The sequence below is a fragment of the Callorhinus ursinus genome, unplaced genomic scaffold (assembly GCF_003265705.2).
Source record: "Callorhinus ursinus isolate GAN/ISIS: 27379988/994484 unplaced genomic scaffold, GSC_fseal_2.0 scaffold1, whole genome shotgun sequence".
Taxonomy (NCBI): domain Eukaryota; kingdom Metazoa; phylum Chordata; class Mammalia; order Carnivora; family Otariidae; genus Callorhinus; species Callorhinus ursinus.
The window spans coordinates 74,110,880-74,138,181 of record NW_027397063.1 but is presented as its reverse complement, the minus strand read 5'-3'; the positions used below and the strand labels follow the sequence as shown (position 1 = coordinate 74,138,181).

The 27,302-nt window shown below is 40.8% G+C and overlaps 1 protein-coding gene across 2 annotated transcripts in view; it reads right to left on the bottom strand.

Annotated features, from left to right (window-relative positions):
- Nucleotides 1-12,908: 12,908 nt before the first annotated feature.
- The window catches only part of MCCC1 (methylcrotonyl-CoA carboxylase subunit 1), a 59,825-nt gene continuing 45,431 nt past the window's right edge, over nucleotides 12,909-27,302 (bottom strand). For both annotated transcript variants that reach the window (XM_025878039.2, XM_025878040.2), the window contains 6 exons: nucleotides 26,723-26,809; nucleotides 20,228-20,277; nucleotides 17,171-17,308; nucleotides 15,722-15,829; nucleotides 14,038-14,109; nucleotides 12,909-13,247 (listed from right to left, as the gene is read on the bottom strand). In XM_025878039.2, the coding sequence (XP_025733824.1) occupies nucleotides 13,119-13,247; nucleotides 14,038-14,109; nucleotides 15,722-15,829; nucleotides 17,171-17,308; nucleotides 20,228-20,277; nucleotides 26,723-26,809 (584 nt within the window). In that variant the 3' untranslated portion in view covers nucleotides 12,909-13,118. The remainder of the gene's footprint in view (nucleotides 13,248-14,037; nucleotides 14,110-15,721; nucleotides 15,830-17,170; nucleotides 17,309-20,227; nucleotides 20,278-26,722; nucleotides 26,810-27,302) is intronic.

Sequence of the window (27,302 nt, the reverse complement as noted above, 5' to 3'; positions counted from 1 at the left end):
TAAAATATAAACTGCTTGAGCAGAGGGACTGTGTTTTGTTTATGCCTGCCTTTGAGTGTCTTGCCCAGACTTCACAGAAAAGGTAATTAAGTAAATGTATAATAAAAGCTTTTTATGACTCTTCACGCAATTATATTCACAAATCAGAAAAAAAAATCACCACACTACTTGTCCAGATTTTTGATACAGAAAATAGAAACAATATAGATGCTCAATTTCTTCAATTAAATTGGAATGAAATGTCATCTAGAGTATGATTAGGCAATTGCAAATCTGCAACATTTGGCTACTAAAAATCTCTCTTGACAGCTATCATAATTTCTGACAACCTGAGAAATGGATTCTCCAGAGAGTGACCTACTCTGTCAGTTTGGACAGAATATCCACGGTGACCAACAAAATGTAGAACATCCCTGATAGGAGAAAAATGTGTTCTATGAATCTTAATGCAAAAAAATTGAAGTTCTGTCTTGGATTCAATCAAGGTGAACAATTTTGAATATCGCTGCGTAGGGATGTTCCCTTTTGTACCATCACCCCACCTGTTTCCTTCTCTCACTTCCACTCCAATTCTGGTTCTTTTTTAGAGTGCACAAATGAAATACATGGGTTTATAGGGAAAAGAAAATTGAGGGAAATGTATCCTGAGGCATATGACAATATGAAAAAAGAAAGCTATGTACATCAAAATGTTAAGTGCTGCATTATTTTATAATAGCAAAAATTAAAAAATCTGAATGTCTAAGATTAGAAGTATAGTTATATAAATTATATTCTAAGGAAAAATTGTGCAGTTTTTAAAATTAGAATTATGAAGACCATGTACCAACATAGAAAATGCTTATGATGTATTAGGTACAAACAATCAGGATTGAAATTTTATGGACACTATGAATTTTTTTTTGTTTTTTATTTTTTTAAGATCTTATTTATTTATTTGACAGAGAGAGAGACAGCGAGAGAGGGAACACAAGCAGGGGGAGTGGGAGAGGGAGAAGCAGGCTTCCCGCGGAGCAGGGAGCCTGATGCGGGGCTCCATCCCAGGATCCTGAGATCATGACCTGAGCTGAAGGCAGACGCTTAACGACTGAGCCACCCAGGTGCCCCGACACTATGAATTTTTTAAATATTTATTTATTTATTTATTTATTTATTTGAGAGAGAGAGAGCTGGATCAGGAAGGCAGGGGCGGGGAATAGAGGGAGACAATCTTAAGCAGACTCTGCACCAAGCACGGAGTCCAATGCAGGGCTCGGATCTCACAACCCTGAGATCATGACCTGAGCTAAAATCAAAAGTCAGACACTTAACCAACTGAGCCACCCCAGACACCCCTGGACACTATGACTTTATGTAAAAAGTGTACCTATAAATAAAATGCTGAAGGAAATAAAATAATAATAGTGGTTATGCTAGTGTGTGGAATTACACATGATTTTAAAACTATTATTCATTTGGCCTTTAGAATATGTTAAATAAATACCAATTTCTTTTGTTTTTGTGTTCTCTCTACCTGACTGTAGATTAAAATTTTTTAAAGCTAAAAATAATAGAACTTTGGTTAATGGTATTAAATTTAAATCTTTACTTTTTAAAGCCCGTATCTAGCTTATATATAAAACAATATTTATATTTTTATAGTTTTAGTTTTATATATAAAACAATAGTAAAAAGTAAGATTAACTTTTTAAAATGATGAAATAAAATATAATTCTTTTCTTTCTTTCTTTTTTTAAGTAAGATCTACACCCAACGTGGGGCTTGAACCTACCACCCCGAGATCGAGTCACATGCTCTACCGACTGATCCAGCCAGGTACCCCTATTTTATTTCTTTCATTAAATTTTATTTAGGGGCGCCTGGGTGGCTTGGTCACTTAAGCATCCGACTCTTGATTTCGGCTCAAGTCATGATCTCAGGGTTGGGTTGAGCCCCTGGGCGTGGAGTGTGCTCAGGATTCTCTCTCTCCCTCTGGCCACCACCCCCACCCAACCCTGGTGCAAGCATGAGCGCTCTCTCTTAAAAAAAATTTTTTTTTTACTTCTCCTTCTACTTAAATAGCAAATACTATAATGTATTTATTTATTTATTTTTAAAGATTTTATTTCAGGGCGCCTGGGTGGCTCAGTTGGTTAAGCGACTGCCTTCGGCTCAGGTCATGATCCTGGAGTCCCGGGATCGAGTCCCACATCGGGCTCCCTGCTTGGTGGGGAGGCTGCTTCTCCCTCTGACCCTCTCCCCTCTCGTGCTCTCTCTCACTTTCTCTCTCTCTCAAATAAATGAAATAAAATCTTTTTTAATAAAATCTTTATTAAATCTTTATTAAAAAAGATTTTATTTCATTTATTTGACAGAGAGAGGGAGAGAGCACAAGCAAGGGGAGCTGCGGGCAGGGAGGGGCAGAGGCAGAGGCAGAGGCAGAGGGAGAAACAGACTCCCCGTGGAGCAGGGAGCCCGATGCGGGGCTCGATCCCAGGACCCTGGGATCATGACCTGAGCCGAAGGCAGACGGTTAAGGACTGAGCCACCCAGGCGCCCTACTATAATGTATTTAATAACACAATACTTAGCGGGGATCCTTACACATTTAGGCCCGTGATATATAGTGGCTGAATAGATTTGAAATCATTCATTTACTTGTGCATTCATTCAACAAATGTTTATTGAAGAACTTCTTTGCCCAATGAAATGTGTTATTTTTGCTGACTTAAAAAAGGGCCAAATGCTTTTTCAAATTATGAAATATACATGAAACTCTAAATAATGTGAGCGAACAGCTGAACACATTGTTGTAAAATAAACTCCCTGGTATCCACCTTCCCACCCAGGTGAAGAAATAGAGCATCACCAGCACCCAGAACACCAACCCGTCCAGTCCCATCCTAGCCCCTGCCTGCATCCCAGTGGTCACCAGGACGGAGGCAGGTATGTGAGGACACCCAGGATGCCCCAAGGCCCCTGTTTATGTGGGCCCTTCCCAGGCAGAAGCAGGCATTTGCTCTTTGTAAAATTTGCAAGAGTAAACATTTCCCACATTGGGTTAAGATTTCTTTGTACTTTCATAGATAACTTTGCATTCATCATTTCACATATTTTTCTTAAATAGGGTCCCTCCAAATTGTATAAGTCTCAGGACTCACGGAATCTGGATCTGCCCCAAGGCAGAGCTATCCTGACTATTACATATTCTTTGCTTCCAGGGGCGCCTGGGTGGCTCTGTCATTGAGCGTCTGCCTCGGGCTCAGGTCATGATCCCAGGGTCCTGGGATCAAGCCCCGCATCAGATTTCCTGCTCAGCGGGGAGACTCCTTCTCCATCTCCCACCTCTCCCCGACACTTGTGTTCCCTCTCTTGCTGTGTCTCTGTCAAATAAATAAATAAATAATCTTTTTTTTAAAGATTTTATTTATTTGACAGAGAGTGAGAGCGAGAGCGAGAGCGAGAGCGAGAGAGAGAGAGAGAGAGGGAGAGAGCACAAGCAGGGGGAGCGGCAGGCAGAGGAAGAAGCAGGCTTCCTGCATGAGCAGGGAGCCCGATGTGGGGCTCGATCCCAGGACCCTGGGATCATGGCCTGAGCTGAAGGCAGCGGTTTAACCAACTGAGCCACCCAGGTGCCCCAATAAATAAACAATCTTAAAAAAAAAAAAGATATTCTTTGCTCCCAGATGGATCACACAACGTGACACTGTCCATTTTCCAATCATAAATTCTCCACATATTTCTTTTTTTTTAAAGATTTATTTATTTATTTATTTGAGAGAGAGAATGAGATAGAGAGAGAGAACATGAGAGGGGGGAGGGTCAGAAGGAGAAGCAAATTCCCCGCCGAGCAGGGAGCCTGATGCGGGACTCGATCCTGGGACTCCAGGATCATGACCTGAGCCAAAGGCAGTCGCTTAACCAACTGAGCCACCCAGGCGCCCTCCACATATTTCTATGAGCTCAAACCTGCAGCTGCTCCAGGAGCTACTTAGAGAGAGGAATTGATGGGCCTTTCCCAAGAGCATGGTAAATGGTTTGGGTTTGGGTTTCCCAGCAGTGGACCTCTGGAGCCGGCTTTCTCTTCTTTATGAGCCAGGCCAATGAATCAATGACCTCCCTAACCAGTCCCTCCAATGTGGAGTTGCTAACAGAAACCTCGCTTGTAAGGTACACAGAATATTTACAACAAATCTGAATAGTTTGCCAACACTTAAAAATCACGAGATTTCCCGTGAAAAGTTGGCTTCTTCTGGCTTCTCATAAGCAATTGGAAGATGTGACCCCTCTGGGCTCACATCCCCACCTGGCCTGCCACCTGCTGGGTGGAGCCGAGGTACCCCTGTTTTCTGAAGCCAGACCTCCTCCCTGAAACCCTGCCGCTTCACTTAAAGGTCTTCCCTGAGTGTTTGGTCCCTTTAAGCATTTGTGAACCCCGCTCTGACAGATTACCTTGTATTAATACAAATTAAAGATAACAAGGAATAAGTTCCCCCCAAATACTCTAAGATGCGTTTCTTGCCAATATTTCCCGCACACTTGACAAAGGTGCTAGTAAGGTATCACCCCATATGGAGTTAAACTATCTAAAGGCAGATATCGTGAATCAAATCAGAAATGTACAAAGGGTCATCTCAAATGAAATAACCTCCCAATCAGAAGCAGTAGCAAGCAGCTAAGCATAACTATAGATCCGTGGTTCTTGAATTTTAGTATGCATCAAAATCTCACCTGGAGGCCTTGTTAAAACAGACTGCTGGATCACACCCTCAATGAATTTTTGATTCATTACGTGTAGGCTGGGAATTTGCCCTTCTAGGAGGTTCTGCGATACTGCCCAGGCCACTGGCCCAGGAGCGCCTTTTGAAAACCACTGCAGCATCTTACTCAAAATGGGGTCGGTCCCCTGGCCAGAGGCCGGGGGAGCTTGTTAGGAATGGAGAATCTAGGACCCTCTCTAGACCAACAGAATCAGGAGCAGGTGCTTTGTAGGAACATTACATTTTGAGATACACCGAACTAATTGTTCCCAAACCCCCTGGTAAAAATCACCTGGGTGTTCGTTAAATATACAGAATGCCAGGCCTTTCCTTAGAAATTTCTATTCAGAAATCTATTTTTGTCAAGCACTCCAGGTGTTTCCTATCATGAGGAAAGTTTAGGGAAAATAGGTTAATGGTGGTGTTAATAAATCTAAAGAAAGAATATGTTAATAAAATGGGGGCGAGTAGATGAAACAGGGGCAAGTAGGAAATCCCAGAAGAGAAAATTGGTAGCATGATTTCAACCATTTGGGGCTCTTTAGCCACTGGTAAGCATTCCTTTTGTGGGGAGAGATGCAGCAAATTGTTAGATCCTATACCACACACCAAACTCCTTTTATCTAGTTCCTTGCGCATCAAGAACGCTTGTCATTATGATTTGGCTTCCTTGTGCTTTTCATACCAGGGGAAACACACCAGTCAAATCAATAGGCATGCCCGATTGGAGTGACAGGTGCGTGAATCAAGAACTCATCATTAAGGTGTTGAGATATTTTTCTGTGGGTTCTATTAGTGTCTCTAAGAGATCAAACCACTTTTAATAACAAAATCAAATTTCTGGGTGTGTGTGTACATTATTCAAATTGAAGAAGGGACAAATTCTTTTGCCCACAAAGTTGTCTTATGTGGATTCCACTGTGTAGTTTTTAACTTTTTTATACATTGATTTAAGTCAGATTTTTTTTTTAAAGAATTACATTAGCAAATAATAAAAGTCTGCAAAAATATATAAGAAAATAAAGCAGAGGATGAGGAAATTGCCTTTTTAAAAAAAATTTAGTCTAGTCGACACATTAGTTTCAGACATAGTGATTGGACACCTTCATGTGTTATGCTATGCTCACAAGTGTAGCTACGGTCTGTCACCATACAACACTATTACAATATCATTGACTCTCTTCCTTATGCTGTACCTTTCATTCCTGTGACTCATTCACCCTATAACTGGAAGACTAAATCTCCTCCCTTCATCCATTTTGCCCATCCCCCTACCCCTCACTCCTGCAACCATCAGTTTCTTCTCTGTGGACGTTGTCTTTATTTTTATTTTTTAAGTAGGCTTCCATGCCTATTGTGGAGCCCAGTACAGGGCTTAAACTCAGGACCCTGATATCAAGACCTGAGCTGAGATCAAGAGTCGGCCGCCCAACTGATTAAGCCACCCAGGTGCCTCTGGAAGTTGTCTTTAAAGTAACAAATTCTTTCAGTTTTTATAGTGAAATTTTGAACTTGATGAGTCATATCTTTTAATCTGTCTCCACAATTCTCCACAAGAAGAGCAAAATTTTACCCTTCTATTTAAAAGACCTAAACCACATTGAATCTAAGTTTTTCCAAATATCAGATATTTCCAAAGTCCTTTAATGAAGTAAAAATCTCTGAAAGTTAGATCACATTGCCTGCTCCCCTGTCTACGTCCCAATACCACAGTTTTTATCTGGGAAATTAACAAATTCCTCGTCGATGCTGAAACATGGTATTTCTCTTACAGTTTCAAGAGAATGATCTTATTCTGGAAATAAGGCCACCAGAAGATCAGTTTGTCCAGAGGGTATTTTTGTTTTGTTTTGTTTTTTGAAGTACGCTCCATGCTGGGCCCAAACTCACAATCCTGAGATCAAGACCTGAGCCGAGATCAAGTCAGATGCCCAGCCAAATGAGCCACCCAGGTGCCTCTGCAGGGTGTTTTAATGTTAACCTGCATTCTGAACAAAACAGTTTTAATTTCCAGTACCAGTTCCACCTGAAGTTGCACTGACTTTTTAAGTAGGATGGTCTGGCAAGTAGCTTAACTGTGATTCTCTGGCCAAACAAGCATGGGGGCCATGGTACCATTAAGTTCTCCAGGTGGAGATCTAAAAGAATGACGAGATATTCAGCCAAGGAAGGAACGTTTTCAGAAAATGATAAGTTCTGGTTGAGTAAAATTGCCTGTCCCCCTGCCTTGCTAATTCAGGAGGCAGCATTATACATAGAAAGCAGGGAATTTCTGAATGAAAAGCCCTAGTTTCAGTTTTGGTCGCAACAACCATGCGAAGTAGGATTGTGTGGAAGTCACTTTCAGAATCTCAGTTCCCTCAAATTTCTATGAGGACAATATTGGTGATAAAATATCAGTACATCATAAAATGAGTTGTTACTGTGGGCACGGTACCACTACCCTCAAATGTAGGTGGTTTTAGCTTAATTTTTCAATAATTCATTACTAGTCTCCAACCAAGGAATTTACTTCTAGGAATTTATCCTAACAGAACTGCATATGTGCAAAATGAAATATTGTCAGGTTCTTCACTGCATTTTTTTTTTTTGTCATAGCAAGGCTTTGAAAATAACCTAGATGTCCACCAATAAGTGTCTGGTTGAATAAGTTATGTCCATTTAGTGGAACAAATGGGATACCATGCAGCTATGAAACAGAATAAGGAAACTCCCTGTATATTGTTATGGAAGGATCACTAAGACACATGGTTAAAAAAGCAAAGTGCAGAACTTGACCTTTATTGTAGTAGGTTGGAAATTAGATAATAGAGTTGCATTTGGTTTTGCGCACATAAACACTGGAAGGATAGACAACAAACAAATAAAAGCAACTAAATGTTGCCAGGGGTGAGGAGGCTGTGGGTAAGAGGGAGATTTTCACTGTATGCCTTTTAGTATACAATGTTAGATTTTGAACCATGGGCAGGTATTACCTATTCACAAATTAAATTAATACTTATCTGAGAAGAGACCAATGGTATTCACATGGCCAAGGAACTAAAGCCCTGTGACTTATCTTGCACATAGATCTTCAGTAGTTGTGTGACATATCGTATTACTGTGGAAGGACTCTAGGGTTCAGGTGTGCGATGGGTCTGGCCTAGAGTGGAGTAAGGAAGGTTGAGAGCAAGGGTTGCCCACCGCACATGAGGCAGCCTGCTTAGAATGGCATATCAGAAATGGAAGGTCCCGGTGGGGCCAGATGAGCAACAGGAGAACGTAGGTGGGATGCGAGTCTGAATTATGACTAACATGCCACCTGCCTTCAGGAATGGGAACAAAACCACAATGCTTTTATGACATAGGTGGTGCTGATAAAGGAGTAAGAATAACTGAGAAGAGAGAGAAGCCCCAAATTATCTTTTGTTGTTGCTGTTAGTGGGTTTTTTGTTTTTTGTTTGGTTTGGTTTTGGTTTTGGTGGGGGTGATGGATTTGGAACGAGGATTTATTTCTAATCTAAACAAAGGGTTTAGCACCAAGCTTATGAGGAGTGGTCTGTACAGAGAATGACGTTAGCCATCTTAGGTGGGACGGAGTTACGTCAGGGCTGTGACTTGGAGGTTTAAGGGGCGGGTGCTCCCTGTCCTTGCCACTCATTGCAGGAGACTGAGCCACTTAGAGGCACCAGGGCATTCTGATTCCCGTGATCCAGCATAGAGGAGACAAATGTCAGAGGGACAGGGTAATCTTTGGTATCGGCTATGATATGCTAACAATCCAGGCACCCCCTGGTCCAGAAGGAATGGTGTCCCCAGGGTTATTCACAGGGGCTGGGGGCGGATGGGCAAGACTGCTCCCACCCAGCCTGCGACTCTGAGAGCTGTGGAGCGTGGGCCGAGCCTCCAGGGATGCCCTATACTTAGAGTCTGGTGGAGGAGAACCACTCCCCCAAGGCTGCAGCTCCCCGGAGCCAGCCTGCAGGGAGCAGTGTGTCATTAGCGGGAAGGCACTAATGACCCAAGGCTCCCTGCTCTGGACACAGAGCAAAGCATTTGGGGACATCCATCTCCTTCCCTCTCACCACACAGTTTAAATCACATTTCCCTCTTCCTGGGTATCTTGAAGCTTGGTGTGAATATCTCGGGGTGCTTTTAGATATCCTTTGACGGAAGGTGCGACAGAAGGGCAAGGTCTTACTATCAACACTGTAAAATATCTTAACCACAACAGAAGGTGGAACATAGATGCACATTTCAACTTCTAATATTCCTCAGAGAATGATTTGAGGGTTAAGAATGGTTAAGTGCTGGGGCGCCTGGGTGGCTCATTCGTTAAGTGTCTGCCTTTGGCTCAGGTCATGATCCCAGAGTCCTGGGATCAGGCCCCGCATCAGGCTCCCTGCTCCGCGGGAAGCCTGCTTCTCCCTCTCCCACTCCCCCTGCTTGTGTTCCCTCTCTCGCTGTGTCTCTCTCTGTCAAATAAATAAATAAAATCTTAAAAAAAAAAAAAAAAAGAATGGTTAAGTGCAAGGGTGAGAAGAGAAGCCAGTAGTGGAGGAAAAAACAAAGAATGAGTTCAGCCCCAGTAAGGGACCTCCCTACTCGGCTGCCCCACGGGAATGGTGACGCCCACTCACACGGAGCCTGAAGCCAGACAGGGACGGTCCCTGCTCCAGCGCCATCTACACACGTGTGACAACTGGAAGATGGAGCCCATCCTTTGTGCAAGAAGCAAGCTGCTTCTGGGCATGCTGCCGTCCCATCAGCACGCAGGCTCTAGGACATGCCAGCCTGACAGCCCACTGTCGCAGAGGGTGGGGACCATGGGGCCTTCCCCAGACAGCATCACAATCTGCCTGTGATTGACAAGCGCCTGCGTGACCCTGGAGCCGGCTAGACCTGGGAGAGGGAGTGAAGAGGGGACAGAGTGATGCATGTCCAGGTGGGGTTGCTCACCACCCCAGCACCTGGGAATTTTGCTGGCAAGGATAAGCAGCTGAGCTGAATTTAGAACAGTTCCTTAATTGCTCTGGAGCAATAACTGCAGTTAAAATTTAATAATATCAGTTGCAAATAAATGATGTTCCAGACACAGTGCTAAAGGCACTGTACATTTTCTTATTTAATCTGCCAAACGATCCTGTGAGGTAGTGTTGCCACCCCCATTTACAGATGATGCTGAGAGTGTCAGTGACTTTCCCCAAGACACTCCAGTAAGTGGCAAGGCCAAGGGTCTGAATGCCAGAATTTTAACGCCCAAGGCTGTTTTGACTACAATGCTATGTGGCCTCACCAAGGATTAAAAAGTAACGTCTTAACTTTTGTTGTTTTCTTCATTATTCTAGATCTGAACACAATGCATCCAGAATGCTATTGTCAGAGATAAGAGAGAAAACTGCTTTTTTCCAATCACACAACTAGGGTTTTGACCCATGCTTGCAAATGGAGGTAACCCAAAAGAAAAGCTACTTTTAAGTCGTGGAAATATGTACCGACCTCTGTCTTCTCCACCTGGCCCATCCTGCTCAGGCATCCATATATATATATATTTTTAAGATTTTATTTATTTATTTGAGAGATAGAGAGTACGAGAGGGAAGAGGGTCAGAGGGAGAAGCAGACTCACTGCTGAGCAGGGAGCCCGATGTGGGACTCGATTCCGGGACTCCAGGATCATGACCTGAGCCGAAGGCAGTCGCTTAACCAACTGAGCCACCCAGGCGCCCTCAGGCATCCATATTTGGTGCCTCTTTTGGACTGTCTCCGGTCTTTCTCCACTTTCCAGTCTGTACTCCTGACTGTGGACAGAAATAACTTTGAAAAGTTCGAAAATCTCCACGGATCCCAACTGCCTCCGGGATCAAGTCCTTTCCCTGCTGGGCAGCCACTTGCCCAGCCCCTCTCTGCCGCGCCCCCGATGATCCAGCCCGAGCTGCGTGGCTCTGTGCCCCGAACAGCGTGTGTACTTTCACGCCTTACTGTTATTATTAGCCCTCGCTAGTCCCTCTCCCTGCGACGGCCTTACCTTACCTTCTTTCGCCGCGGGCAGATGGCTGTACTCCAAAGCCCAGGTCAGATGTCACCACCTCTCCCTCAGCCTCCCAGCCAAGTAGAAGTGATTACGCCACTCATCTGGCCCCCGCCATGGCACCTAGTGCACCGGTGTATCATACTATCAATTAGAGTACATTCTTCTACATAGCTGGATCCTGTTTCCCATTATTTAGGGCAGGAGTAAAAACCATTCCTTGCCATCTTGGTTTCCAGAGGCCCTGGTATAAGGCAAATGCTCTGTCTTTAGAAGGAAAGGATGTAGGCACATGCAAAGGAACTCTGCTCACACAGCACCCCAGCTAGCGATGCTCTCAAAGGATTCCACCAATATGTGGGTAATTGGGCTGGCGGGCTTTAAATTCCTTCTCTGCACCAACAGTCAAGTAACAAGGAAATTGAGAGCTCGATCTTGTTCCATGAAAGGGATGAAAGGGAGAAAACAGCAACCCCTAATTATTCACCAGAGCACCTTTCCTTTTCCCTCTTGTAGAGAGTTTTGCTTGGATAGGGGCAAAGCCTCTGTTGTTAAAAAGATTTAAAAAAGCTCTGATTGAGATGGCCTTGTCCTTTATTACCCCATGCCTAAGTATCTGTAAGAACTTCCTAACTGGTTTCCTAGGCTCTAGTCTTTTCCTCCTCCATCCACATGCATATTGCTGCCAGATGAGATTTTTATAAGTATTATTTGAATTATGAAGTTTCTGTGTAACATGTTAGTTATGAAACATAATTGCATGATAAATATAACCAACCAACCATTCAGCCCTAGAACATTAGCAGCAGCTTGCATCTGTCTTTTTATGTCTCACCTGTCTCAACCACTGGCCTGATTAATACCTGAAGCTAACCCCTGTCTTTAACTGTGATTCCAAAACACATGCCTTGATGTTCTTAGCCTGTTTATTTTGTTGTTACGTAGTATTCCACTGTGAGCCATACCAGAGTTATTTACCCCTTCTCCTGCCAACCAACTGGGATTGTTTCCAATGTTATGGGTAATGTGGCTATGAACATTCTTAGTGCACAAGTACATTTGTGCATTTCTAGAAGTTAGGTCAAAGGGTATGCAAATGTTCAACCTTGTGAAATAATGTCAAAATTTCTTAAAAGGGCTCTACTAGCCAGATGAATTTTCTACAAATTCCTGTTTTCCCTGCTAAAAAATAATTCAATGTAACTGCCACTTGCAAGATAAAATCCAAAAGGGCTCTTCCTTACCAGTTAGTCTGGCTCCAACCTCTCTTATAGCCCCCAAATACCCTCTACTTCAGTTGGGCAGATCTGTTTTTGGATGTAGAACACACCTTACTCATTTTCTTTTCTTTTTAAAATTTATTTACTTGGAAGAGAGAGAGAGAGAGAGAGCACACACAAGCAGGGGGAGTGGCACAGGGAAAGGGAGAAGCAGGCTCCCTGCTGAGCAGGGAGCCTGATGCAGGGTTCAATCCCAGGACCCTGAGGTCATGGCCTGAGCCAAAGACACTTAACCAACTGAGTCACCCAGGTGCCCCATTCATCTTCTTTTCTTTCTTTTTTTTCGGGGGGCGGGGAGGGAGTGAGAGGGGAGGAGCAAAGGGAGAGGGAGAGAATCTTTTATTTTTTTATTTTTTAAAGATTTTATTTGACACGGGGCGGGGTGGGGGGGAGCAGCAAAGTGAGAGGGAGAAGCAGGCTCCCCCACCAAGCAGGGAGCCTGATGCAGGGCTCAATCCCACATGACCTGAGCTGAAATCAAGAGTTGGACACTTAACCGACTGAGCCACCCAAGCTCCCTAGGAGAATCTTAAGCAGGCTCCACACCCAATGTGGAGCTGGACGGGAGGCTTGCTCTCACAATCCTGAGATCATGACTTTAGCAGAAATCAAGAGTCGGACACTTAACCGACTGGGCCAGCCAGGTGCCCCAGGAAAATTACGTTCAACTCAATCATGTTTTCAGATTTGCTTCTGTCTCTGAAGTATGTCCATTTTCATCATGATTTTAAGTGGGAAATAACTTAAACAACCTTTTCTCTTCCAGTCCTCCTCTTTTGATCAAGGTGCTACCCGCCTTCCTAAAAGACACTACAGTGTATAAAATTTGAGGCAGAAACAAACTCTATTAGCTTCCAATAAAAAAGTAAAATTCAATCTATTAGTATGAAATATTTTGAGATAATTTATTGTGTTGGTGACCCAAGTACATGATTCTCAAAGATAAAAATGTGTTTTAGCCTAATCATACAATCATTTAGTAAAACTGCTGTTTATTGGACTCTGAGAAAAGCAGGAAGGCACTTTCTCTTTTTGGTGTAGAGATACTATATTGAAGGTACTGCTTAATGGAGCATTTCTTTGATGGAGTTTACTCTGCTTTTCTTTTGTCAGATTCTTCCTCCTCAAACTCGATTAAAGGATCGTGTCTGTTGGCCTGAGAACCCTCTTTGTAGAACACTTTCTTGACCGTGCCGTCCTTTGGAGCCTTTATGGTGTGCTGCAGGGACACAAGACATGGCAATGACTGCAATACCAGTGAAGACTGAGCATGCAGCAAGGCAAGAGAGGAGAAAAGTGAAAAATAAAGCCAGTTGTTCTGATGTTTCTCAAGCTTTTTTTACACCACAGCACTCAGAGAAAAATAACCTTTTTATGGTGTGCTTTGGAGTTGTGAGGAGTCACTATTCTACATACCTGCAACACACTCAAGGTCACTGATCAGGAAGTTCTGGCCTTATTGGTAATTCGCAACAAGCTTCACCACGGAGTCTCACTCGAGAAGCTGTTCAAAACTACCAATCCTTAGGCCCCACTCCAGGGGAATCCCAATTCAGCCAGTCTGGTGCAGTAGTTTTGAAAAGCTTTCCCCATCAGGTGATTGTACTATGTGGACAGGCTAAGAACTACTGGTCTACAATTTCTAACCATCTACAAACCTCAACAGCTCATCTAGTTTGACTGAGGTTTCACCTTGATACTGATGCTTGGCATCCCAAGTTTGGCCTTAGAAAATACCAACAGTTTAACAGTCAGCTGGGGGGAACTGTCTGAATTTAAGCTATGGATACTTTCTTTAATTTCAGTATCAGAATGGACAGGTGCAGTTTCACAAAATTAAAATGAAAATGTATTTAAAAGAAGGGTGGTTTGGTTTTATGTCTTGCAGTTAATGCTTCCATCAACCTGTGGCTCTTAATATTTAAAATGGTATTAACTTACAATAAAAAAAAAATTAGGTCTGAAAGTTCCCAAAGTTTAACTGGCAAGTGAACTTGTGATTTCATTACCTCCATTTTCATGGCAAGCATAACCATTAGAGAATCTCCAGCTTTTACTCTGTCTCCGACTTTCACAAATATCTAGAAATTAAGAGTGACAGGTTAATATTGAAAAACACAGAGGCTCCTCGTAGTCCGCAGAGTTGGAGTACGAATGTACACAGTGAAAGTATGGATCCATGTGGTTGTCTTATCTGCCAAAGACAGGTGTGCTGAGGCAAATCAGAGACCTACAGGTCAATCTGTGTTGCTGGGCATCTTGTCAGTGGGGAACACTGCTTAGCTCCTCACTTCCATCCCCAAACCATCTAGTTTTCCTTGAATCAGATGAATATGCTTTATACATCTTGAGATCCTTTTGTGTTTTCATGAATGTACAGACAAGCCATACCACCACCAAGGAAGAACCAACATACTTAAATGTCATAGGCAGGGTGGAGGGTCACACTTTGTTTTCTAGATTTTATAGGTGGTCTAGGATAGTGCTCCAAGTTTTGAGGCCCCTGTGTGGTAAATGCATAGACGACTATCTTCATGTGAAAGAATTAAACTTATTGGCAACCCTGGAAAAAAATCTTTATTTTCCTTTTTACATGTATAAATGAACTCATATATCCCATGTCTCAGCTGTCTTCCTGGTTAACATGGTGATGAAGCAGTTTTTGGAAACCTCACCCAGTGGAGTTAGGTTCTAAAGTCAATGTGTAGAGCCCAAAGTGTGAAAAATGAGAAACACCTCTGAAAGCCCCCAAATCACCCAATGCTGGGTGATGCTATGATTGTGCTTGATGAAATGCATGGTCTAGGGGGCAGCTATAGGGAAAATGTGCATCTTTTGCCACAGATGTGCAGGGATGCCCACATTATGGAATGTCCATGGGAACAGAGACTGAGTGATCCAAGTCTCTGAGCTCATACTCCCTCTGGGGCAAACATCTGTAGAGGGGAACGGTGGGTGCAATCACTTTCACTACTTAAATGATTATTTTCTTCTCCTTCTTTTTGGGTACCAAGAATATAGTGTTGAATTTTTATGACTTAGATGCATTTAAAGGTACTCTACTATATTCAAGTGTATAAAAAGGTTACTACTGATCCGCCACCATTTGAAGTTATTTCAGTATGGATCATAACTCTGAATACATATAGCATTCAACACCAAACCTCGTTGTTCTTCACCAGTACCAGCCTTTCAAATTTCATTTTAACACACATGCAATTATGTACATTAGAAAAAATGTTATTTCGTGATAAATTGTTTGCTGTTAAGTTTAACATTAAAAAACAGACCTGGATAATACTTGGTGAATGTTCCGTTTTAATCATAAAACAACAAATTTAGATTATTTGTACTTTGATGGAAATTCCCACTTTCAAAAATAACAGTATCATAAATTAGGTAAATGGGTATTTTCATTGAAGACTGAACATAGAACTTGAATCTGTCATACAGTCTTTTGTTTTCTTTCTTTTTTAAGGTTTTATTTTTAAGTAATCTCTACACACAACATGGGGCTTGAACTTGCAACTCCAAGACACATGCTCTATCGACTGAGCCAGCCAGGTGCCCCAGTCTCTTATTTTCTTGAATAGGATGCTTTCCAATGAGAAAGATTTGGGGGAGGGAAAAATGATGTATATGCCATTTACTGGGCCTTACTGAACATCCTTCTACATACATTCACATGATTACCTTTTCAATGGTACCCGTCATAGGAGCTATGGTACCTTCCTGAGTTCCATCTGAGCTCATTGAAGACAAGTATTTGGGGACTGGTATGCCAATCTGAGTACTTCCTTCCTATAAACAGAAACCAAACTGGAAATGAAATCAAGATCAAATCACTGTAGTTTTATTAATTAACAGGGTAATGACTGTTTTCAAGCTATTTGTTAAATATTAGTCATCTTTAATACCAGGGTTCCAATCAAGCTTTGTGACCTTAAGCAAATTACTAACCCCCTCTTAGTCTTGGTTTCCCATTATAAAGGAGTAATGGCATCATGCCTCATAGGGGATTAAAGGAATTAAGGTATATAACTGTTGATAAAAGATAGCCACTGTCTGAAAGCCATTCTGAACAGCATCCCCACTATCAAGTGCTTATTCTAAGCCAGGAACTGTTCTTAACAGTTTTATATATATATATATATATATAGAGAGAGAGAGAGAGAGAGAGAGAGAGTCATTGATCATCACAGCAAGCTTATGAGGTAGCCAGGTACTGTTATTTTTCCTGCTTGGAGAAGGGGAAACTGAAGCCAGAGAGTTTAACTTGCCCTAGCTCACACAGCTGCTGAGGTAGAGCCGGGATTTCACATTCCAGAACTCCTACTCATCACCACTCCACTATACTGCCTCCACCACCATATTGTTACCAGAATAACTATGGAAAGGAATGCCTGATCAAGTGAGATCATCCTTGATTCTGTATAAAGTAAATTACCAGAATACTACAGGCATCTCATCACAAAGGAATATGATCTGTAAGATGGTTCTCAAATGTGAGAAGACTCTGAAGAGGCCACAGTGTATTTGATAATCCATTTTCTTTTCTGCCCATGCAGAAACTACGGGATCATCAGGCAGCAGGCTCCTAACTGGGAGCAATGAGTCAGAAGACATGCTCCTACCCAAATCTATGCCACGCCTGCCTCAATCATCAACCATCCTTTGACTGCTAAGACACCACCATTAACCCCCCACTACCTTCCTACTGCCCACCTTCCCCACGAGGAATATTGGCTCCACAGACTCTTCCCTCAGTGGTCACCTCCTCCCAAATCCCCAGAATTCCAAGTGCCAGGAGGATGGGGTTGGGAAAGTATTCAGGCACCAAATCCCTGAGAAAATACTGCGCACTGGGCAGTGAGATACCTTTTGACAAGAAGGGTGTAAGGACGTGTTTCAGAATTAAAGGAAGAAAATGAATATGTATCTATCAGTGAGGAGCTCTGTGAACAAAAGAACTAGGGAAGGCAGGAATGTGGCAAAGAAACAGAGTGGAGAGGGGGACACAGAGGAACGGTCACAGCAGTGATGGAAGGAAGCAGGGTCTTTCTAATGTTTCAGTGGGATGCCTCTGGTCAAGCAATGTTCTCCCAAACCTCAACAGTGTTATTATAAAAAAAGAGACATTACCATGGAAAATAAGTAAATAGTGTTTTCCACGATAATTAGCTTAGTTTTACTAGCAACTCCATTAACAGAACATTTCAGGTAAGTGCAGTCTCCCTCAGTACAAAGATCACCAAGGACTTGGAAAGTTTTATCTTCAATCTGAAAATAAAAACAGAAAAATAAGATCCTTAAAATAAACAAACAACCCCACAGAATTCATAAAATCAGAATTCTTTACTATTAATAGTTTCAAAAGGAAATAGGTGAAATATTTTTTTAAAAAGCCATGTATGAACTTTCCCCTAAGATTCATAAACAAAGTTCTCTAGATAGAAACAGCACAAGATAATTAAAAAAACAGATAACTTATCTATAGCACCATAATGCTACAGATAAATGTTCATTTAAGAATAACAATAAAAACATGAAATAGAAATACAAATTAAGCAAGATTATTAAAATTCAGTTGACTCTATTACATGTTAGTATTCATTTCTGAGTACCTGAAGTCAAATTTGGTTTTACTATGCCAATGTCAGTAAAGAAAAAAGCCAGAACCACACAATTAGATGGTATATCTTTTATCTCCCCAACATGGAGGTAAAATTTATGGGTTTCAGTTTTGAGTTTAAGAAGATGAATTAGCTGGAGACTGGCCACAGTTTTCTAACTGTAAGAGAGAATGCCAAAAAACAGATTTCACACTTGATCTTTCAAGGAAGCTGACAAAGGGACATGAAACTTTTCTGTTTAAAAAAATATTTTCTCACATATACTATACTCAAGAAAAAAAATTCCTCTACACACAGGAAATCCATTTAAATCTTCTCTATTTTTCATTTCAATTCCCACGAGATTACTGTCAAAGTCCTGTGGCTATTCTTTTCAAATATATTATAGAAGCTAAGGTGAACCAGGTTACACTGCAGTATTTATACACTGGTTCTCATCTATCCTAAGTTAAATATGACATTTACTGGGCTCTGTAACCTACTAAAACAGCCGTTTGAATGTTTGTGAAATTCTCAGGACAAAAAGGTTAGATCGGGAACAGTTTTGTTTAAAGGTTTACACAAGCGCATTCTAAATTTGTGAATGTAGTTCAAAGAGCAGATTAGAACAAATCTGTAGTTGACTTTACCAAGGGAAAAAGAAAGGGGTCCCCAAACCAGAGGTACTGATATGAATTACCACTCTCCTATACTAAAATAGGTACTTTCCAGTTTTTCTGAATCTCAGTGAAACAAAATGGTATCTCATGGCATTGGCAGATACACAGCATATCCTCAATCAATTCTTTTTGTAGGACTTAAAGTCTCTTGGCTCATATTTAAAATGATTTATTCTGCTCTCTGAATTTGTACCTTACTATTTATGAATTTGGTTGAGTTCTCACATTGTTGTTTATGTTTTTTAATTCCTTTCAGCATTTCATTTTGCCAGTGTAATGGACTTTTCAATTGAGGACTATTATGAACATTTTCACTAGAGATTCTCAAAGTATGACCTTGGGGTCCCCAAGACCCTTTTCAGGGTCCACAAAGTCAAACTACTTCATAATAATACTAATGTTACTTGCCTTTTTTTAACCCTCATTCTCTCATGAATATACAGTAGGATTTTCTAGAGACTGCAGGACATGTGATAATGCCACCCTGACAGCTAATGGAACATGTGCTTGTGTAAATCTTAGGTTTTAAATTTTCTCAGTTTATCCTACAACTCAACAAGAACAACAACAAAAAAACAACCTGATTTAAAAAAAGAGGCAAAGGACTTGAATAGACATTTCTCCAAAGATATACAAACGGCCAATTAGCATATGAAAAGATGCTCAACAACATTATTCATTATGGAAATGCAAATCAAAACCACAGTGAGATAACACTTCATACCCATTAGGATGGCTATTATAAAAAAGAAAAAAGAGACAGAAAATCAATGTGGGCGAGGATGCAGAGAAAAGGGAACCCTTGTCCACTGATGGTAGGAACGTAAAATGGTGCAGCCACTGTGGAAAACAGTATGGTAGTTCCTCAAAAAATTAAAAATATGATCCAGCAATTCTATTTATGGGTATATGCCCAAAAGGATTGAAAACAGGGTCTCAAAGAGGTATTTTCCCCCATGTACAGAGCAGCATTATCCACAATAGGCAAAAGGTGGAAGCAACCCAAGTCTCCATCAAGAGATGAATGAATAAACAAAGTGTGGTATATAGAGGCAATGGAATATCATTCCACTTCAAAAAGGAAGGAATCTTGGACACATGCTACAACGTAGAAGAACCTTACAGACATGCTAAGTGAAATAGCCAATCACAAAGGACAAATGTTGAATGATTTCATTTATATGAGGTACTTAAAGTGGTCAAATTCATAGACACAGAAAAAAGTAGGATGGTGGTTGCCAGAGGCTGGGAGCGGGGGAGGTGGAAAGGGGCAAGTGGAGTGTATTGTTTAATGGGTACAGAATGTCAATTTTGCAAGAGGAGAAAAGAGGAGATGGGTGGTGGTGATGCTTGTAAAACAAATGTGAATATATTTAATGTCTTTAACTCCAAAATGTTCAATATGGTAAATTTTACATATAATTTTTAAAATATACATTAAAAAGAACAGTACAAAATAAAAGTATGCTCGGTCTAACTTCCTAAATGGTAAATATTAATACATGTAATTAACACAAACAAGAGCTCTTCGGGGAGTCTTAATAATTTTTAAAGGTGTACATGGATTTTGAGACCAAAGAGTTTGAGAACGGCTGCTTTAGATGTAAATACATGCACATACTTTAGAGACTTGTCAGGCGTCTGATTCAAAGCTATTATTACTATTTTTTTTTCTTTTACCAAGTTTTCATTCTTAAGGGTACCACAGACAAATTGAGAAGACAATCAGAACTGTAGAGGGGGTAATTTCCCCAAATCGGTCTGAAATAAAAGCACATGACAGCCTCTAACTATAGTCATACTGGTCACCGGCTTAGGAGAAACCAGAGTGTGAAAAAAAGACCCTCCTTGGTATGAGAGAGATCAGATTTAGCTTTAAACTGTGGAACAAAACCAGTTAGACTTACCCGCATGCTATACGACCCAGCATGGTTATATGTTACAGCTATGGCTACATCTTTATGGAAAAGGGGGGAAAATTGAAGAAAAATTAGAAGGCATTCATTTATTCAGTAACTGACATTCTACAAATCTCTTTCAACCTAAAAGATATCAACATCTTTTAACTACCTGACAATAAAGATTAAAAAAAAAAATCCATAGGCAGATTCCAAAAAAGGTGAATTTCAAAGTTTTCTTTTTCTTTTTTTTTTAAATGGAGTTTTAGCAGTCCCTTAACTATAGAGAATAAACTGGTGGTTACCGTCGGCGGGGGGTGGGGGGTGGGAAATGGGTAAAACAGGTGATGGGGATTAAGAGTACACTTATCTTGATAAGCACTGAGTAATGTATAGAATTGCTGAATCACTATATTGTACAACTGAAACTAATAAACACTGTATGTTAACTACACTGGAATTAAAATTTTTTTAAAAATGGAGTTTTAGCTCTTTTAATGTTTGTAGGCTATTTTAGATATTTTTCCTTCAACAAGAAAAGTTGCAATGTTAAAGTAGGAAATGCAATGAATTGGGAGAGAGAAATTCTGGTTTAAGACCCAAATCTGCCATCTGTCGCATGATCACCTCTGTGATCCTGACTAAGTCATTTCAAATCTCAGAGTCCTGATTTCCTGGTCCATTCTGACCCATTAAATGGGTATGAGAATGTTACAATGACTTAATAAATGTGAAAGTGCTTTGTAAACTGTAACAGACCATACAAATATACAATATATTTCATAGTATCATGTGAACACAGAATTGGTTAAAGGCTTTCCTAGGAGATGGGGGCAAAAAAAAGACCTTCCTAGGAGATGGAAATCAAAAGTTTTGAGGTATAAAGAATGCAGACCAAAGTCATTTCATAGACTCCTGATACTTTAACTACCATTTTGATGCTGCCAGCTCAAATCTATTTCCAGCCCTGACCTTCCTTCTCCAGAACTGATTAGTCACTCCCAGCTGGATGCTCTATCGGCACCTTAAAGTGAACATGGTGGGTCCAATAAATCTACCCACTCTGCCTGCATTCTTTCCCGCCCTGGGAGGTCCATGACTGGCACTACTATTTTCCTTGTCCTGCAGGTTGAAAACCTGTCATCCATACCTTCTCCTTCACTTTCCACATGCGATAGTCGACTACAAAGCTCCCAAGTTCTTCCCTATCTGTCCTATTCATTTCTTCCTCTCATGCCCATCGCTCGACCCTGACTCAGGGGGAAGGCCACAGGCCTGGGTAACTCTGAGGTCTTCTTGGGACGTCCTGCTTCCTTCTCAGCCCTGCCAGCTGATGCTTCCTAGCATGTCTCCACCATATTCAAAATACCAGACCTGGTATTGAAGGCCCTAAACTCTCAGTCTTATTTCCCACCATTCTTCTACGTAGCCTATATGACAACCAAATGGGAAAATGGGCAAATCAATGTTCTCCATATGTGCCTCCAGTCTTCCCCCTACTGTGCCTCTTTGCTCATGCTCCTCCTTCACTATGTTGTCAGTCCCCAGCCCCACCAAACTGAAACCTCGCCCTGTGTTCACATCATACCCATTCATGGTCCCTGGGAAAAGTCTGTCTAGCTGGAATGAATTTCCTCTCCTCTGAACATTTAGATAGACATCTGCATATAAAACACCATTATGATTCTTTCCTCATCCAGTTTTATAATAGAATGATTTTTCTCTTTATCAGCTGTTTTATTTGTTTTTTTTTAAAGATTTTATTTATTTATTTGAGAGAGAGAGAATGAGAGACAGAGAGCACGAGAGGGAAGAGGGTCAGAGGGAGAAGCAGACTCCCCGCTGAGCAGGGAGCCCGATGTGGGACTCGATCCCGGGACTCCAGGATCATGACCTGAGCCGAAGGCAGTCACTTAACCAACTGAGCCACCCAGGCACCCCTCTTTATCAGCTGTTTTTAAAAAAAAGTGCAAAAATAAAACTGTTCACAAAAATCAAATACTGAAATATATAAAGTAAAAAGGGAAAGTCCTCTCTATTGCCCAGTGTAACTACTGTTAAACTCTTTAACATGTGTCCTTTCAGAATGCACAAACTTACATTTTTTTATAAAAATAGTATATTCTTATACATATTGTTTTGCAACCACCTTAAAATTTTATTTCTTTTTCCACCTTTTTTTATTAACATGTGACATATATATCCACTTTGTCTTTCAATAGTAGCAAGGGGTAGTTGAGTAATAATGATGATGATGACAGCTAATGTGTACTGGACTGCTTGGTATATGCTGCACAACAAGCTTTCTGTGTATCGTCTCATTTAATTCCACAGTAACCCAAGGAAGTAATTATCACTATCATTCCCATTCATGGCTGAGGACACTTGACGCTTAGAGAGAGTGTATGTCTTCCCGAAGGGTCACAGACAACAGAGGAACCAGAATCAAACCCATAACAGCCTAACTCCAGGGTCTACATTATTTTTAGTTTTAGTTTTTTAAAGAGTTATTTATTTATATTAGAGAGGGAGACAGAGACAGACAGAGAGAGCACAGTGGGGAGGAGCAGAGGGAGAGGGAGAGAGAGAGTCCCAAGTAGACTCCGCACTGAGTGTGGAGCCCAACACGGGGCTCGATCCCATGACCCTCAGGGGCCTTGGGGCCTCAGCCCAAACCAAGAGTTGTGGACACCTAAACGACTGTGCCCCCCATGAACCCCCATGGTTTGCATTAACCACCACACCACCTATCTTCCCAACATACCCACTTCTCCTTTGCTATATGGTAAATTCCTTAAGAGAGGAAAGTAGGGACAAAGACATCTTTTTTTCCTCTTCACATTACTCAGAACATCTATTTTTTTGAAAACTTTAAAATGAACATATTAGTAAATGAACCTTCTTCAACCTATATCTTGCCAATATCTTTTAACCCTTCTGAGGAGAAAATGCATTCAATTATACCAGATTAGGGTTTTTTTTCGATTTATGAAATATGAAAAGTATTCAGCTGACATGAAAGTCAACAGAATCATAGTGAACACATTGCCAGGAAAATTCTAAATTCTTTTTTAAAAAATTTCTTAAAAATTTGAATTATTGTTGATATATAATATTAAATTAGTTTCAGGTATACAACATAGTGAATTCAACAATTATATACATTTTTAAATGCTTACCATAAGTGTATTATATTATCGACTATATTCCCTATGCTGTACTTTTCATTCATGTGACTTGTTTTATAACTGGAAGTTTGTACCTCTTAGCCCCCCTTCACCATTTCATCCGCTGCCCCCAACTCCTTCAGCAACCACTAGTTTGTTCTCTATGAGTCTGTTTCTCTCTTTGTTGTTTATTCACTTGTTTCATTTTTTAGATTCCACATATAAGTGAAATCATATGATATTTGTCTTTCTCTGGCTTATTTCACTTAGCATAATATTGTCTAGGTCCATCTATGTTGTCACAAATGGCAAGATTTCATTCTTTCTTAAGGCTGAGTAATATTCCATTGTGTATATATGCCATGTCTTCTTTATCCATTCATCTATCGATAACCCACAGCTAACATCATACTCAATGATAAAAAGCTGAGAGCTTTCCCACTAAGGTCAGGAACAAGACAAGGATGTCCACTCTCACCACCTTTATTCAACATAGTACTGGAAGTCCTAGCCACAGCAATCAGACAAGAAAACAAATAAATAAAAGGCATTCAATTGATAAAGAAGTAAAACTTTCATTATTTGCAGATAATATGATACTATACATAGAAAATCCTAAAGACTACCAAAAAACTCTTAGATCTAATAAATGAATTCAGCAAAGTTGCAGGATATGAAAATCAATACACAAAAATCTGTTGTGTTTCTATCACTAATAACGAAATAGCAGAAAGGTAAATAAAGAAAACAATCCCATTTACAATTGCACCAAAGGAATAAATTCTTTCATACGTTACAGGGTAACTGAACTTGTTCCTCCCTCCCCTAGTTATCTCTAGATCTCCACAAGAGAACGTTAAATATCCTCTTATTTCTCTATTTTTTTTAAATTAATTAATTTTAAGTAAGCTCTATGCCCAACAGGGGGCTTGAACTCCTGACCCTGAGATCAAGTTGCATGCTCAACCAACTAAACCAGCCAGGCGCCCCATCCTCATATATTTAATAAAGTATGTAAGTGTACCATGGTGCAGTGTTAGGTAAGCGCATATACCCTGGAGTGTGGGTTCGAATTCTGGCTCCACCAATTACTTTTGGAATGACTTTAAGAAAATTATTAATCTAAGCTTTGGTTCCCCATTTATGAAGTTAACACTAATAATAACACCAATTTCATTGGCCTATTCTGAAAATGGTAATTAAATAATCCATGGAAAGCACTTAAGATCTGACATATACAAAACAACTCAATAAATCTTAGCTATTATTCTTATTCTTATTATTGAGGGTAGGGCAGGGTTTTGTGAAGCATGGCCACTAGCAACAAAGTAGGAATTTCTCAAGCCTTAAATATTTAGAATACTTGATCATTCTCACTGAGATCATTCATTAAGAGTTGGTTCTACTTTAAATTCACAAATGCTTCTGGGCCCTTAAGACTTCCTGTTTGGTGTACTCACTTATTCAATCATGGCTACTGTTAGTTAGCATTTATCAGAGACCCACCAGAACATTTCTGAAAGCTGGGTTATTGTTGAAAAAGACTACCAAAAGAATGTAGTGAACAGCAATCATGCTGGTTTTCAATAATGTATTCATTTTTTAATTAAAAATTTAAAAAATTTCCAAGAAATGCAGTGTAGTTCAAAACACTGCTAAGTGCCTTGGTGAAGATCCATACCAAATGACACAGTTGGCTCATCTGAATCTCAATCACACATGCGATTTTTCTGTTTAATTTAGGCTGAAGAGGCCACTGAAACTTTACTGCTACTGAGACTTCTATTCAGTATATAGGGGTCTAGAGTAAGATAATCCCTGATTTTGGAGGGGCTGTTTTTTAAGAATGAAATGAATAACCACGCTAGCATAAAATGAATAGGTTAACCATTTGCAGAATGCGACTCTATAAGGGATGTTTGCAAACATTTTTTTCCAGGTACTCAATACATTGAAGGTAAAGACCATCCAGGTTCAGGATAAAAAAAAAAATCTCAAGAGTTGTAACCCAATCAACTTCTGTGAAAAAGGAATTTGCTAAAAACTGAACAGATGTCTACACAGAGTTTAGATAAAGATCTTACTCTGTCTGGGGAGGAGGGTACTACCATAAGCTAGCAGGAAGATTCTGTTCTACCTGGTAGGCATGTTTTTATAATGGAGCTTTCACAGTTCAATGACACCTCATGTTCAAGGTTATGCAGCCCCCCAGCTCTGACTCTGCACCCATCTGGCTTCCCATGCAAAGTGTCCTGCAGCAGAAGGGATACTGCTATCAAGGGATTCTGATCCCTCTGGTACATTGTTCCAGTCACAAGTTTATAAAAAATTTAAAATTTTCGATGTCAGCCTCTCCTGGCTTCAATTACAATAAATCAGTCCCACCCTCAACCTACTCAAATTAGTTTGCAGCCAAACATCTATTTTCCACTGGAAAAGTAAAAATAGCACAGGAGTCAAGGTCAGAAAGGCTGGATATCAATGTCACTAACCTTCAGTAAGTTACTTCACCTTCTCTGCCTCAGTTTCATCAGCTGTACATGGGTATGGCAGGGACTCCCCCTCATTCAATTACAGTGAAGATAAAATGTTTTTAAGATTTTATTTATTTATTTGAGTGAGAGACAGAGAGAGAGAGCACGAGTGGTGGGGAGGGGCAGAGGGAGAGGGAGAAGCAGACTCCCTGTTGAGCAGGAAGCCCAGTGGGCACCGGGCTTGAGCCCAGGGTCATGACTCATGACCTGAGCTGAAGGCTGACGTTTCACCGACTGAGCCACCCAGGTGCCCCTATTTTGGTGAAGACAAAAGTTTACATGTGATTGGGCACTTAATAAATCATGGCTCCTCAATAACCCACTTCGACCTGAAACAATGCCTGAACGGCGGGTAATCCTCCTCCCCAGAGTAGTTTTGGATATTGTTTTTCTTGTTTAAAAGTAGTACATTCTTGCTGAAGGAAAACTGCAAGGGAAAGAAAGTACAAAGAAGTGGGGTGTGTGTGTGTGCGCGCACGAGCGTGCAGGGGGGGTACAAATCACCTCAAATCCCACTACCCAATGGTCACCTAACATCTTGGCATATTTCATTTTCGTCATTTTGCTAGTATATTTAATGACATATTTTTCAAATATTTACAAAATACAGGAAAAGGAAAAAGAAAAATACCACTAATTGCACCACCCGAGCCAATCAATGCTGGTATTCCTACCGATGGTTATGCTGGGGAGCTTAAAAAATGTAACTGACGGACCCATGACTAGGGTGGGTCCTTTTCTTCCAGGCGAACGCGATATATTTCCATGAAGCATACTCCTCTTCTTCATAAAACGTTACTTACTGTTTTTGCCATCCCTCAGAGTTATGTTTCTCGTGTAAGAGATATTCAGTCTTCTTCCACTGCTGGATGCAAACGGTGAGTACTGGTCTAGGAAAAAAGTTAAAATTAAATTAAATTTAATTAAAAAATTAAAATTCAGCAACAAATTTACAAACATCAGGCCTGACTTCATACCTTACAAAAGAAAACGTAAAACACCCGCCCTACGCTGGCAGCTCAAATGTGTCTTCTTTGTTCCTATTAACTTTAAATTTATACTTTCATATTAATACTTTCATTTATATCTCAGGAAATGGCATATGAAAAATTCCAGCTTCTCTGAAAAATGAGAGTGTTTGCAGCCTCAACACTCTTCCTCCGGGGGTCAAGCGGCACAGTGGTCTTCCCCTTCTTGGGCAAATGCATTCTGGGTCACCAAAATCTCCACCACTCACTACTCTTCTCTCGCCTCGCCTCTTTCTGCATCACTCGTCCCGCCCACAGGCTTGTGTGCTCATCCTCTGTTGGACAACATCCAGGAGTTACAGCATAGCTGAACTGAAGCAATTTCTTCTGAAGCTCCTATGTGTGTCGGTTATAA